Source organism: Camellia sinensis, chromosome 4, assembly GCF_055761805.1.
Source record: "Camellia sinensis isolate YWXY chromosome 4, ASM5576180v1, whole genome shotgun sequence".
Classification (NCBI taxonomy): domain Eukaryota; kingdom Viridiplantae; phylum Streptophyta; class Magnoliopsida; order Ericales; family Theaceae; genus Camellia; species Camellia sinensis.
Window position 1 is genome coordinate 9,502,544 of NC_138964.1, and position 16,450 is coordinate 9,518,993.

The window sequence follows — 16,450 nt, forward strand, 5'->3', positions numbered from 1 at the left end:
CAAGTGTAGAGAAAAGAAAAAGTAAAAGAAGAAAGAGGGACGGAGAAAGACGATTGAGTGAACAATCAAAGTAATAATTACTTACCTCTACTCTTATGCTTTGAAAAGAAATTGCATGAAATGCTTCGAAATGGAAATACTGAAAATAAATGCTTCGAAATATAAATCTATATTAAACTACTCCTAAGATAAGGAAAATGACAAGAAATATTGAAATCAATTGTCTTTGATTTAAGTTCTGGATCTCTACAATGTAGCCATTAATGGCTATTTATAGAAGAAAAAATACAGCAATAACTACTTAGTAACTACCCATTTCTTCCATCTTCATTCTTGTCTTGCCATGTGTCCTTCCACTCATCCACTTTGTCCTCCCACTCATCCACTTTGTCCTTCATTTTCTCCATTATCTCTATAACTTCTTTTAACTTCCAAATGAATAAGAGGATGCCACGTGTCCTGCAATTATATAAATAATAAATAATAATAAAAATTGCAGATTTATGGTGTTAACAAATCTAGAATAGAAAACTGCCGAAGTTGCGTAGGCTCAATGGTTTGTCCTTTCAAGTTGTGTTTTGAGTGTCTTTCATTTCAGTAAGTATAAATAGCCAATTAATTGGCCGACTGGCTAATCCTTTTAGCTAGGACTAATTTCGCATCATGTCTAAGGGCCTTACTAAAAATCCTCCCAGAAAGTTAGGCCGCACCACAATTATTTGAAAATTTTAAGTCAGAGTGTAATTTTTAGAATTCAGGGAATATTTCATTAACACCTAGGAATATTCTGTGAACCAAGGAATATTTCGTTTGCTATGTCAGTGGTGCGTCCTGCAAACATCATCATCATAAAAAATAAAACACTCAAATCAAAACGGTGTCTTTACGGATACAAATGACGTGGAATCACTCTTATATTAAAGTTTTTTTTTTTTTATATATTTTTTTAAAGTGGGCCTATCGCCCAAATAATACAAATAAGGGAAATTTTGCTATACACACATTTTGAAAAGAGTGTACTATTGCACGCTTAGTTATGTAATTTTTTTTCTTTAATTATAACAATATCTTAGTTATGACTCATGATAAGATTTTTAATTATGTTTCATATGATGTTTAGTTGTGATTTTTTTTTTCCAATTATGACTCAAATAATATAAAATTATTTAATTTTCTTATTTAGTATTTAGAGGGGTTTTTAGAATGATTTAAATAAATATATTTTTTAACTTTTTATAAAAAATGTAAAAAACAAATGATGTGAATTAAAAACGATCAAAAAAATATATATACTAATAGAGGGAATGCCAAATAATGCCTTAGTTATAAGGTGCGCAAATATATATATATATATATTTTTGGATTGAGTGCGTATGTGTACATAGTCTTTTCCTTTTGGGTTTGGTTTCCCTACAGTTTGTGATTTGATTGGAGGTATTGTTGGACCTGTAGAGGCTCACCACGAGTCTCATTTTGATAATCATAATCGTTCAATGTGTAGAAATTATCGAATACTATATACTTACAAAACATCACGTTGATCAGATATCAATAGTTACGTGATCAAATCAGCTTTGTATTAAAAAAAATGGACGGTGAAAAAATAAACTGTTGACAGAAATCTGATCCGATGAAATAGCTATCGATATCCGATCAATGTGATTTTTTACAGGCATATAGTATTTGATGATTTCTATACATTGAACGGTTCAAATTATCAAAACAGGATCCGTGGTGAGCTCCCACGAGCCCAACAACACCCTCCGCCTAGAGGGAAGCCAATCCCTTTCCTTTTAGACCATTTTCAACACTGCACTTTTTGTTTCATCAAATTTAAATTTAATGAAAGATGAGCCTTTTGTTGCTTTAACGCTTTCACTAAACAGGTATCAAATCCAGAATATGTTAAAAATTTCATCAAGTCGAGGATGACTGTGCTTTTCACCAATTTATTGTTCAGCTATTGGAGCTATAGGTTGTACAACACCACCGAACGACCTGCCGGTTGTCCTCACCTCTTTGCAAAAATCTATGAAAAATTACACTAGTCGGTCAATCGAGGTGACATCTCCGATCGTCCTTCTGGTCGATCGATGGTTTGATAAAATTTCAAATTGTTCTATTGAAATACACGATATAAAATGAAAATTTTACTCAAATTTCTCTTCAAATTTGATGAAAAAAAAGGTTAAACGTTCGGGATGCTCTTCTAAGTTTAAAATAACATTTGCAATAAGGGTGTAAAACTGACTCGTAGCTTGGGGTTGGCCCGGACCCGAGTCCAACCTGAGACCTTGGGTTTAGACTTGGGCTATCATTTTGAAGCCCGGCCTGGCTCTTGGCACAACCCATCAACTTGCTCAAGGCCTATTAAAAGCCCGACCCAAGGCTCAGTCCGTCGGGCCCACTCGAGGCGTAGTTTCATTTTCAGTAGAAAAAAATAAAATTTTGATAAAAAAAATATAAAAAAATAAAAAAATGTTCTGACCCGCCCAGGCCACTCAAGCATAGGCTCAAACTCTTAAGCCTAATTTGTTGGCCTATGATCTGGCCCAACCTAAATTTTGACGAAAACTCATAAACTCAGACATGAGCCGATAGAGCTCAGGTGGACCGGGACTGGCCAAATTTACACTCCTAATTTGCAGTTTATGACTTTATATATATATATATATATATATATTTATTATTTATTTAATTATTCATAGAGAATCCAATATTTATTTAATTATGGGTAAATTACATTGACACCCCCTGAGATATATATTTATTACAGTTCCCTCTACACCTTTTAGAAATTACATTCCCTTCCCTGAGATTTAAAATTTCATTACAGATTGCTCCCTCTAGCAATTTAATTTTTTTAAATACTAATTTTGTCCGCACTGGATAAATTACATTAACACCCCTTACATTTTAAAAATTACAATCCTCTCCCCAAGGTTTAAAGTAGTATTATCAATTGCCCCCGATTAGTATTAGTTGAAAAAAAATTCATTGAAAAAAAAATTAATTGGAAAAAAAATTAATTGAAAAAAAAAATTAATTGAAATTTTTTTTTGTTAGTCAAAATTTTAAATTTCTATTTAAAAACCAACGTAAGATAAAAATTACACTGACACCACTTGAGGTTTATGTTTATTACACTCGAAAGTTAAAAATTCTATAAAAATGATAATTATTTTTTATTTTTTATTTCTTAACCAAATTACGTTTTAATTTTTTATTTTATTTTTCTAAAAATCAAACCATACATAGTCTCAGAATCTTTTGATAAGTCTTTTCTTACGTTGGTAACTTATTTAATTATTTGTTAATTTTAAAACATTTTTATCATCTGAGGCCTGTTTGGTAACCATTTCGTTTTTAGTTTTTTTATATTTACAAAAATTTAAAAAACTGTCATAAAAACTTGTTTGATAATTTTTTTGGTTTATAAATGGTTGTCTCAGTTTGTAAATTTGAGGAAAAAACGTAAATTCAAAAAATGAGTTTACGTTGGTTTTTAAACAGAAATTTAAAAATTTGGCTAACAATTTTTTTTTTCAAATAATTTTTTTTTAATGAATTTTTTTTCAACTAATGCTAACTGAAGGGACAATTAATAATACTACTTTAAAACCTTGGGAGGAAATTATAATTTTTAAATGCGAAGATTATCAATATAATTTATTTAATGAATATAAAATTAATATTTAAAAAAATTAAATTGCCATGAAAAATAATCTATAATAAAATTTTAAATCTCAGAAAAGAGAATTCCCAAAAGGTGAAGGAAATTGTATAATTTACCCTTTAATTATTCATAGAGAATCCAATTCCTTTGGAAGCACTGTCGACGGAAATGCACGAAAGCAAACCACTACCATACTCCTCTCTACAGCCTCCTACTGTCGGGAAAATTAGGGATTCCGTCTCTCTCTCTCTCTCTCTCGGAGGTATGGCTTCGATTTTTGAAGTGGGTTAGTTGATCAATTACGTATAATTCATTCATTCATTCATCTTTGTTGTAGGGTTCCAATCTCAAATGGCACCTGACCCAAACTTCGCTGATGGACCCCAAAATGACTCCTCCTCCTCCTCTCTTCTCTCCATCCGATACGAACCCGGTTCGCTTCAGTTACTCGATCAGGTTTCTCTCTCAATAATTTTATTTGAAGTAGCTGAGTGATTTTTTTTTTTTTTTTTGAGCTGAGAAATGCCCGAAGGCTAGTAGTTGAGTGATTTTGTTTAATACTGTTTTGTGTTAGAACGTTTTTTAAAGTTGTAATTTCGTTTTAGTGTAGGTTTCGAAAAATATTTTCAAATTAGTGGTAAACTTTATAAATATTAAAATGTAAAATTAGTAAAGTTTTTCATGAATATGTAATTAAACTTTGAAAATTCACTGACATGGAATTTCCACATTTTAAAATTAATGTCTGGAATTCTCTCAAAGTCCTTTATCTTGCGTTTTGAGAGACATAATCAAATCAAATTTTGATATGAAAAAGGCAAAGATATGTTCTTTGGGCCATATATATAATATAACATTGGAAAATGCAAAAAATTATGGGTTGTTGATGGCTTTTCGTTTTTGTTTCATTCAGCTGATCACTTCTGTATATTTATTTATTTATTTTTCTAAAACAGAGAAAACTTCCTCTTGAAACTACCTACATGGATATTCGAGATTCAACAGATGGATGGTAAGATTTTTTGCTATGTTTTAATTAAATCCATTTACTATTGATTTCATCAGCTGTTCTGTTTGGAAATGCAGGAAAGAATAGATAAGAAATGATTTGTTAAATTGAGAGAGAAAAGAAAAGAAAAGAAAAAGATTGTCTTTTCTCTCCCTCTTGTTTGGTTAAGCTGGAGATAAAATGAAAGAGAATATTAGTAATTTATTTTTAATCTTATTTGAAAAGACTACATCAAAATAAAAATAAAAACAAAAACTATTATAGGTTATATTACCAAAATAATCGTTTATGTTTTAATTTCTTTGGTACTAGATGGATAATTTTGGTATTATAAAAAGTTAGTAATCATTCAATTTCTTTTCTCTCCAGTCTCTTCACTTTTTGAGATATTCAGAAAGTGAATTTTAAGAGAAACCAGTTTCGCTCCGTCTCTTTCCATTTCATCACTTCAGAATTTATCAAACATTCATCTCTTTTAAGCTTTATTACTCTTGTGCCCACGTAGTCTTTATTTCTTTTGTCAAAGGAGCAAGAGACGAATACAGTTAGAGTGCATAGTAAGAAGAGTATATTGTATAATGATGAAATCTCCAAGAAGACATTGTCTAAAGCCAGTTCCACACTAAAGGAATGATTCTGAAGATTCCTCGAAAATGTTTTGGTTTCTCTTCCATTTCATAGGTGCACATCAACCTACATGACTCATATTATATTATAGCTACACTCATATTGTAGCATACAAACGAGCTTTCCTGATTAATATAGGTTCTTTTTTTTTATTACCCCTAAGCCTTTGACTTTTGTTTTTTCTCTCTGTTTTTTAATTTTAAAGTTTTTTTTGGTGATGTGATGGAGGTTTCTGGCAATATTTCTTGCTTGTACATTATTCCACCCATTGATTTCCCAGTTCATACATATAAATTAGTTGTGAAATTTGTATTATGAACTTTAGTTTCTTTATCTGTCTTCTGTTTGGACTATTATAATTATTATATAGGGCAAACTTCATTTTACCCCTGTGGCTTCGGCTATGTGTAGTTTACCCCCTTAACCTTTGGAAATGACCACATAACCCTATTGTGGTTTGTGGACTGAAGTATACCGTTAAGCCCATTAACAATTTAATGAAAAAGACTAAAATATCCTTGTATTTTCATCATTTGTTTGGAAGGTGAAGTGCGCTTTAACCTCCTGTGCTTTATTCCATATGCGATTTACCACCTTGAACGTTGAAAATAAGCATATAATCCCTCTATGTCTGTCACGTTTTCACACTTACTGTTAAGTTGGATGGAATTTTTAACGGTGCACTTCAGTCCACAAACAACGTGGGGGTTATGTGTTAAAATTTACCATCACCTACCACCAATTTACCATCACCTACCACCACCTACTCCTCACCTACTACACTTCACCTACTCCCCTTCACCTACTACCTTCTTCTCTTCTATATATATGAATCAATGTAAACATCAATATATCAATCAATAATATACATCAATTTATTTTTTCATGGTATCAGAGCAAGGTTGACAACCTAGTAATTCCACTTCACCGGCGGGTGGCAGCCTCACTTTGGCCGCCCGCCGGACCTCAACCTATTCCGCTTATTTTCTACACATACCTTCCCATCATTGCCCAAATCCTCTCTCTCCTCTTGCTTTTGTTACTCTTCAAGATCACAAGCTCTTTGCCGATTCCAGATCAGTTTTTCCAAAGTAGTGGAGTAAATATCGAGTGAAAGTCAATGGATCGAGGAAAGAGGCCAAATAAGCTCGTGGGCAGCAGGAACAGTAAGATTTACATGGACCTTAGGGATATAATAAGGGAGCACACTCTTCCTTTCCTTCCTGCAAAATCACCTTTCAGGTTCCAAGGTGTTTGTAGGGACTGGACACTCCAGATTTCAACTCCTTTCTTTGCCCACAACCAGTCACTTACCTTCCAGGCTATCTCAGGCCTCTTCTGCCAGTCCTCTGGGGGGGACCCACCATCATTTATCTCCATCGACCGTCAATCTTGTGGTGTTCCGGATCCGTCTCTGAAATTTTTGCCCGAGCCCATTGACATTAGGGCGTCTTCCAATGGACTAATTTGCTGCCAAGGTCAGACTGGGGATAAACCCTACTACATCTGCAATCCTGTTACCAGGCAGTTGAAGAAACTTCCTAAAACAAATGCTGATCATGGGCTCGATCCTGCTGTTGTACTTGTCTTTGAACCATCATTGCTCAACTTTGTGGCTGATTACAAGCTGGTGTGTGCTTTCCCATCTGTCGACTTTGATAATGCGACTGAATTTGAGATCTATTCATCCACTGATGGATCTTGGAAAATTTCTGGAGAGACTTGCTTTGCCAGCAAGAAGCTTGTGCCTAGATCAGGCATTTACGTGGATGGTGTTGTTTATTGGCAGGCGAAGCATCATGGGATTGTTGCATTTGATCTCACGAAAGACAGGTCACAACTCATCCAAATTGGTGGACTGAATTTCAGTTTTGTCTGCCATACAATACACACACAGCTGTATGATTTTTTTCTTTATTCTCCACCCACACAGCCCAACACTCTCTCTCCTCACTTTGCATTTGATCTCACGAAAGACAGGTCACAACTCATCCAAATTGGTGGACTGAATTTCAGTTTTGTCTGCCATACAATACACACACAGCTGTATGATTCTTTTTTTTTTTATTCTCCACCCACACAGCCCAACACTCTCTCTCCTCACTTTGCATCCACTGCCCAAACTTTTTTTATAAAATTTATGGTGCACTCCTTGTTCCCCACTTTCGTTATTGTATATATATATTTTATAATATATTTTTCGTTATTCAAATCTATTTTTATTATTTCTTTCTTTATTTTTCTTTCACATTATTTTTAATCTTTTTCTAATTCCATTCATACCCATATAGCTTTGCACACCAAACCATCTTTTATTCTTCTCACCGATCAACCCCGATCACAATTGTACATCATATAAAAAAAAAAAAAAAAAAAAAAAAAAAAAACCACCAACACAACAACCACACCCACAGTGGGATTTTTTCTCTACTCTGCCGCCGGTCTCTTCTTCTTGCCTCCGTCCTCAGCGGCCCTTGACGGTGTTGCCTCCGTGTTTCCCACTCCACTGGGCACGATCACTCCCCCATACTCCTCCACTGCCGCATATGGCGGACCTCCGAATCGGAACATCACGGTGGCCTTCCGCTTCAGCTCCTTGTTTTTTGCCCTTAGCACGCTTATCTCTGCTCGCGCATCCTTATACATGCGTTGAAGCAGAGCCAGCTGGGAGTTTAACTGCTGCACCTCATTTGCCCTACTTTGCAGCCGGTGCGACAAGTTTGTGACCGCCGTCATGCTTTCCACACATGCCTTCAAAGTATACTGATTGGCCTCCACATCTGACTGCACTGCCATTCTTTGCTCCACCGACCGCATCGGAAAGTTCAACGGAGCAAACTCCGGGGCGCTTGGTTGAGTTTCCAGTGCCACCGCACCAGTTCTCTCTCTCGTTGACTCGTTGAGGTCGGGAAAGAGGGTGAGCAGCCCGCGGGAAGACGATGAAGCCATTTTCTAGGCACCAGAGTGTTACACAGTATCTCTCTCAGAATTCTCTCTCAGAAAACAGAGTGTTACAGAATCTCTCTCAGAAATCTCTCTCAGAATATCTCTTGCAGGTTTTTTGCCTCAGCCTCAGCCTCAGCCTCAGCCTCTGTCTTATAGCCGAGGCAGCCACGCGCATCGCGCGCCTCTTACCACCAGCCGACAAACGGGCACGCAAGCCAAGGCGCCCACGTGCCTCGCCATCATGCCCGGCACACCTTTTGATGAATTGGGCACGCCTTTTGATGGCACGCCTTTCGACAAAATTAGGCACACCTTTTGAGGGTGCAACTTTTACAAGGGTCCGACAAGACTCTGTAAACTGTCCCGACATTGATTCCGGTTAGTTTCTACAAGGGTCCGACAAGACTCTGTAAACTGTCCCGACATTGATTCCGGTTAGCTCCTTCATGGGTCCGACAAGACTTTGTAAACTGTCCCGACATAGATTCCGGTTAGTTTCTACAAGGGTCCGACAAGACTCTGTAAACTGTCCCGACATAGATTCCGGTTAGTTTCTACAAGGGTCCGACAAGACTCTGTAAACTGTCCCGACATTGATTCCGGTTAGTTTCTACAAGGGTCCAGCAAGACTCCGTAAACTGTCACAACAACTGTCACAACAGTGTCTGCTACAACGGTCCGACATGACCCCGTAAACTGTCTGCTACAACGGTCCGACATGACCCCATAAACTGTCTTCTACACCGTTATGACACCACCATACAGTGTCCTCTACATGGTTATGACACCCCCATACAGTGTCCTCTACAACGTTATGACACCGCCATCCAGTGTCTTCACCAATGGTCTGACACGACCATACAGTGTCTCTTATCCTTTTTTATTTTTATGTATTTTCTTGTTTTATTACTCTCTCCAAACTCAAGTTGGTTAGTTTCTATCCTCCTTGAGTTTGCGGGGGGCTGTTAAAATTTACCATCACCTACCACCAATTTACCATCACCTACCACCACCTACTCCTCACCTACTACACTTCACCTACTCCCCTTCACCTACTACCTTCTTCTCTTCTATATATATGAATCAATGTAAACATCAATATATCAATCAATAATATACATCAATTTATTTTTTCATTATGTGGTTATTTTCAAATGTTAGTGGGGGTAAACCACACATGACCCAAATCACAAAGGGGTAAAGTGAAGTTTGCCCTATTATATATCCCATGAAACCCACTCCTGAAAAGGGTGAAAACCCAAGATAAGGCAAATTCAGACATTTAATTGGAGAGAGATGGTTGTTCTTTCAATTAGCAAAGATAATTGTTGTATTCGATCAACATCTTGATGTTGTAGGACCATGATTGCAAGTCAAGTCCATGTTGGAGACAGTGGGCAGTAAATTTCTCGCCGCTTTTCCTTAAGCCCTATCTCTACTAAAGCTTAGATGCTTAATTGGCATTCGTTATTTTTTTTATATGTTACTAGCAAGTGACCAAGTGCCGTACCTTCTGTAAGCATTTCATGGAAGTCAACTAGACTTTTCAAATGCTTTAAGCAGTCTCTTAACTTATTGCCTCAGGTGTGCAATAAGGGATATGGTTGTCCGTGGGGCACCTGCAATTGCTGTAGCTGGCGCCCTCTCTCTGGCAGTGGAAGTGTTTAACGTGGAAACTTTTAACGGGACATCTGAAGATGCAGCATCCTTTGTCGCAAATAAATTAGAATATCTTGTCTCAAGGTAATTACTAACTAGTATTTCTATTACACACTGATTTTGTTTTTGGTTTATAACTTACATTCTAGTTATTGTTGAGCAATAACTGATGTCTTGTGTACTTTGTCAGCCGGCCAACTGCTGTAAATCTTTCAGATGCTGCAACAAAACTTAAAGAAGTCGTATCAAAGGCAGCTGCCACTTCTTCACAAGCAATGGCTGTTTTTCAGGTAGTGAATCTGTTTTTCTCTTCTTTGACTTAGGTAAATCCACTTTATGGTTTATTAGGATATAGAAGAGGAGAAAACTTGAAGTACTCACATATCTTGAAATTTGGTTTCACTGGAAGCTAAAGTGTACACTGTTATCAATCTTCCATTGCACTTACAGTTTCTGTTACTGTTAGGCTTACATTGAAGCCGCTGAGCTAATGCTTAAGGATGATGTTGCTTCAAATAAAGCAATTGGGTCTTTTGGAGCTAGTTTTCTTCAGCAACAGCTGGGAGACTCTAAGAAGTTTTCTATTCTGACCCATTGCAACACTGGCAGGTATTCCTCTCTTGCTCTCTCCATGTGCAGGCCATGTTTTTATCTGTATACACGTGTGTTCTGTTTGTGATCTTCTAATATGTATATTTTATGTTTGATTTTTTATTTTGATAGAAAGCATTGAAGCGGCCAACCCATGTTATATTTTCTAACTCATTTATAATTGCCATTCCATTTTGGTAGTCTTGCTACAGCTGGATATGGGACTGCTCTAGGAGTCATCCGTGCACTTCATGCCAATGGAGTTTTAGAGAGGGCATATTGCACAGAAACACGTCCATTCAATCAAGTAAGTTTTTCAAATTGTGTTTGTTTCTATTTTTCATTAGCATCATTCAAAAACTTGTAGAGGTCGTGGCTTGGCATGATGGCAACTGCTATCTGCCCCCGATGTTGTGGTGTAAGTTCAAGCTACAAGAATCAACCTCTTCACAAAATAATGGGGGCTAGCCACTATCTCTCCCAGACCCTGCTGTAAGCTGGAGGCTTGTGCACTGGATATGATTCTTTTTGATTTTTTATCATTTCAAAACTTGTGTTACCTTATATTCCCAAAGTCACCACCACCATAAGCAAACTTTTCCACTGAGAGCAAAAGAAAGCACTGCCTATCCAAAGATATTTTGAAGTTTAGCATCCTTTGCACAAAGAAACTTTGCTATTGAAAGCAAAAGAAATCAGTGCATACTGCCAAAAATTATTTTCATGAGTGACCCATAATTATGGTTTTTGTTTACTATTTTTTGAAAACCACTAGCGTTTTCCATTTATAGAAGTTGAAAATGTCATGCGAATCCTCGTTTGGGTAGAAACAATTTTAGCTAAAAAGCCAAAAAATAACTAAAAAAACCAAAAAGTTTTCAATTCATACGAAAAATTCAAAGATCCTTTCCATTCAATCTACTTTTTGCACGTTTTCTTTCGTAAAAAGCCAACAAATCCTTCCCAAACATATTAGTTTTGTCACCTCATATTTTAGCCAAAAAGCCACTACAAAAAACACTTCCAAACGAGCTCAAGTTGGTTATAATCATAGTTTCATCAAGTGTAATTAACCTTTATATGCATTCATTGTAGAAGTTTGGCTATTGAAATTGGGTTGGAAATCACAACAGAAATATACACACCATGACAACGACAGCTGCCCCTCTATATTTGTCATTGATTGTCGACAGTGTAAGTTTCATATAAACATATATGCTAATATGTATGTATACCTTTTTATGTATTGAACCTGTTGCAGGGATCCAGACTGACAGCTTTTGAGTTGGTGCATGATAATATCCCCGCTACTCTTATAACAGATTCGGCTGCTGCTGCACTAATGAAAGCTGGACGCGTGAGCGCCATCATTGTTGGAGCAGATCGTGTGGCTGCAAATGGTACTTCAGTACCCTAATCGATACATGCGCTTTAAGTTTCGAGTTAGTGTTTGACTCATGCATTTCGATCTGAATGCAGGTGATACTGCTAACAAGATTGGAACATACAGCCTTGCAACGTGTGCAATCCATCACAGTATTCCATTTTATGTTGCTGCTCCCTTGACATCCGTTGATTTATCCCTTTCTTCCGGGCAAGAAATTGTTATAGAAGAGAGGTCTGCGAAGGAATTGCTGAACTCGCGTGGAGGACTTGGGGAACAAGTTGCTGCTTCTGGAATCTGTGTCTGGAACCCTGCATTCGACGTTACCCCTGCTTATATGATAAGTGGTATCATTACAGAAAAGGTCTCTCTCTCTCTCTCTCTCTCTCTGTGTGTCTGTCTATCTCTCAATGCGCACACAAGTGCCAAAAAGCATTACATTTTCAAATGTGTGCTCCATTTCTTTTGGCGGACAACATTTTCTGTAAAATATTTTTCACATTTGCTGGCATTTTGTATGACAAAAAATGAAAAAAAAAGAAGCTTATTTGGATGAACAATGTTTTTTACTTTTCAATAGGTGAAAAATGTTTTTCGAACTAAAATTTTACCAATGTCACCACTGCCACACTACCACTACGGCCACCACCTCCACCACCGCCTCACCTCCACCACTAATACAACCACTAGCACATTTCGAGACAAGCACTCGTAGGAATGGTAATTCCCATGTTCTTTGTAGAGCCCATACTGATTGAGTAGAGCATGAAACTCTGATGTCGAGTGAACTAAACCAATAGCAGTTTTATAGCCGCAATCAAATATAGAAAAATATATTCTGCCAAAACAAATGGAAGGATAATTGGCTTAATTTGAGTCTAACAACGGGTGTTATTTGATCAGGGTGTCATCACAAAGAATGGGAGTGACACGTTTGACATAAAGGGCTTTGTACAAAGGGCAACTTGTAACCCATAAGAGGAAGAGGCATCAAGCTTTGGAAGTGGTCTACAGACTTTGGCTTGTAATAATAATGTAATTTTCTCAATTTGGTAGACACAGAGAGGGTTATTCCCTTTTCATTTAGAAGGCAGTTCTTGGATATGAGTTATAGGAATTAGTCATTTGCTATGATATTTCACCGGTAAGCTATGGCCTGGAGCTCATCTATACTATATATTAAATAAAAAGAGGTTTTTAATCCCAAATTTTGTAGAAGGTTCAATAACTCAATTTGAATTTTTTAAATTTTTTATTAAATAAATATAAAAAAAAACTTAGCATTTATTGATTTGGTCAAAATTCTCTGATCAGTATTTATTAATTTTTTTCAATTCATGTCTTTTTACATATTTGCATTTATTGATTTTGTCAAAATCTCTTGATCAGCCTTTAAAATCTCCTCATACAAATAATTATAGATACAATCCATGTATAGTTACTGCAGTACTCTTTTCAACTTCTCTCATATACTATGGTTAATGATAAGATTGTTAAATTATTTTTATAAAAAATTTTAAAAAACATAATTTATATATTAAAAAAAATCTAAAATAAATACAAATATCTATAATTATTCCGTGTATAGCACGGGTAATAGGCTAGTCTATCTATACTATATATTAAGCAAAATGGGGTTTTTAACCCCCAAGGCCTGTGGAAGATTCAATATCTCAATCTGAATCTTTTAAATTTTTTATTTAAAGAAAAAAATAACTCAGCATTTATTGATTTGGTCAAAATCTTATGATCAACATTTATTAATTTTTTTCAATTAATATGTTTTTTCGCATGTCTACATTTATTGATGTGATCAAAATTTCTTGATCAGCATTTAAGATCTCCTCATACAAATAATTATACATACAATTCGTGTATAGTTACTGTAGTGTCTTTTTTAATTTCTTCTATACACTATAGTTAGTGATAAGGTTGTTAAATTATTTTTATAAAAAATCTTAAAAAACATAATTTATATATTAAAAAAAATCTAAAACAAATATAAATAGGCTAGTATTTATACTATATATTAAGCAAAATGGGGCTTTTAGCTCCGAATTTTGTGGGAGCTCCAATCTTTCAATCTAAATTTTCTAATTTTTTGGTTTTAAAAAAAATAGAATCTTAGCATTTATTAACTTCTCCCAACTCTCAAGTCTTGCCCTCATAATAACACTTTAATGCATTAAGAACAAACATAAAAAAAATTCTTTAAAATCTAACACATATGAATTCCTTGAAAAGTCCCAATACATATGATTATTATCTCTCATAATAACACTTTAATGCATTAAGAACAAACATAAAAAAAAATTCTTTAAAAGTCCAACACATATGATTATTATCAAAATATTAAACTTTAATATAATATAATAATAAAAAAAATATTTAATTCTTTGAAAAGTCCAACACATATGATTATTATCAAAATATTAAACTTTAATATAATATAAAAAAGGAAAAAAGAAGACATTTAAAAAAAAACATTTAAAAATCACAATTCACATATATAGATAATTGTAAATACAATCCGTGCATAGCACAGGTGATATGCTATCTATACTATATATTAAGCAAAAGGGGGGTTTTTAACTCTAAGCCTTGTGGGAGCTCCAATCTCTCAACCTAAATTTCTTAGTTTTTTTATTTAAAAAAAAAATAAAATTAGCATTTATTAACTTCTCCAAACTCCCAAGTCTTACCATCATAATAACACTTTAAAGTTTAATGTATTAAGAACAAAAAACAAAAAAAAAAAAAAATCTTTGAAATCTAATACATATGAATTCCTTGAAAAATCTCAACACATATGATTTTTATCCCTCATAATAACACTTCAAAAAAAAAAATCTTAACATTTATTAACTTCTACCAAGTCTTACCATCATAATAACACTTTAATGCATTAAGAACAAGTATAAAAAAAATTCTTTGAAATCCAACACATGAATTCCTTGAAAAGTCTCAACACATATGATTATTATCCCTCATAGTAACATTTTAATCCATTAAGAACAAGCATAAAAAAAAATTTCTTGAAAAGTCTAACACATATGATTATTATCAAAATATTAAACTTTAATATAATATAATAATTAAAAAAGACATTTAATTCTTTGAAAAATCCAACATATATGATTATTGTTAAAATATTAAACTTTAATATTGATGATGCAGTTCGTCTTAGGTGGATGGGTCGGGCTGGTCTAAGCACTTCAAGTTCCGATCCAGGCGGATGGTTCCACCAGATGACCTGCAAACAAGTCCAAAAGGGAACGGGGTAGTCCCCTAGTGAACCCTCCGGCGAGCAAATCAGTAGTGGAAGAAAGAAAAGTACATAGAGAGAGAGAGATAGAAAAGCTTGGCCTTCCTCTCGTCTTTGATTCTTGCTTATATCCTTTGGTAATCATTTCACTGTCCTTTGCGACGTGCCCCCTTCCGCCGAAAGCCTGTGTCGTAGCTTACCTTGTTCAGGGTGAGGGGGCTCTGTTCCGACGGGGAGGTGTTGTCGTAATAAATGCTGTGATGGGCTGCATTAATGGTGATGTGTTGTCGCAATAACTCTACAGATCTTTGTCTGCTGATGTGGCCTGTGTTTCACCTGTCATGTGCCCGAATGTCATTGGCCCTCCATGCCTAGATGGCCTCCAACTGTCCTGGGCTTTGCTAACCGGGTTATGCTGTGGGTCCCAAGCGATGGGTTTGGGGTTGTTTGTTGTGGGCTGTAAGCCTTATGGGCCTATCCATGTCAGTAGTCTCCCATTTCCGAGTGCAGCTTTAGTCCAACGAAGGGAATAATAATAAGGAAGAGAAGTGCAAACCGAGGGTGGCCGAGCGGAGGGGGTCGACCGTTAGGCGTGCCGAGCGCAAGGGTGGCCGAGCGGGAGGGGTCGACCGTTAGGCGTGCCGACCGCAAGGGTGGCCGAGCGCAAGGGTGGCAGAGCGGGAGGGGTCCACCGTTAGGGTGGCCGAGCGCAAGGGTGGCCGAGCGGGAGGGGTCGACCGTTAGGCGTGCCGAGCGCAAGGATGGCCGAGCGGGAGGGGTTGACCGTTAGGCGTGCCGACCGCAAGGGTGGCCGAGCGGAGGGAGCTGACCGTGAGGGTGGCCTAGCCGGAGGGGTCGACCGTGAAGCGTGCCGACCAGGACGGTGAGGGGCTCAAAAAAAAGGGGGGGCGTGCCACGTGATGATGTGAAATGGAAAGGATAGGGTAAGGGGAGGGGACAGTGCATCGTAGCCATACACGTGGCGATATCGTAGGGGAAGTGAAGCGTTGGAGCAGAAGTGAAACGATAGGTCACGAGGGGGGTTTTGAAAAGGCGGTTTTGGCGGTTGATTTGAAAGGTTTTTAAACGAGCGAAAATTAATGTGGATCCATGGAATACGGGTAAACCGTGGGTTTTAGGTATAATTCGTTTCACCTACCTTTTTACAAAAACTCAAAATACCAAGTGTTAATTCCTTCATTGCGCACGACACACCTGTGTAACATTTTCTCAACTTCCTTGCTCTTGCGTCAGAAGTGATTCATAAGCAAACCCTAGAAATGGCACAAGAAG

General features: G+C 36.4%; 2 protein-coding genes across 2 annotated transcripts; both read left to right on the forward strand.

Moving 5' to 3' along the window:
* Positions 1-3,773: 3,773 nt before the first annotated feature.
* Positions 3,774-13,100, forward strand: LOC114319161 (NagB/RpiA/CoA transferase-like superfamily protein). The gene is made up of 10 exons (XM_028266156.2): positions 3,774-3,938; positions 4,014-4,132; positions 4,633-4,688; positions 9,843-10,001; positions 10,108-10,207; positions 10,384-10,526; positions 10,710-10,815; positions 11,770-11,908; positions 11,988-12,256; positions 12,796-13,100. Exons 1-10 carry the CDS (start codon positions 3,845-3,847, stop codon positions 12,868-12,870), a joined length of 1,260 nt encoding a protein of 419 aa, XP_028121957.2. The 5' UTR covers positions 3,774-3,844; the 3' UTR covers positions 12,871-13,100.
* LOC145823172 (putative F-box/LRR-repeat/kelch-repeat protein At1g11620) lies at positions 6,030-7,723 on the forward strand. The gene has a single exon (XM_082922514.1). The coding sequence runs from the start codon at positions 6,433-6,435 to the stop codon at positions 7,570-7,572; it is 1,140 nt and encodes a 379-aa protein (XP_082778640.1). The 5' UTR covers positions 6,030-6,432; the 3' UTR covers positions 7,573-7,723.
* Positions 13,101-16,450: the final 3,350 nt, after the last annotated feature.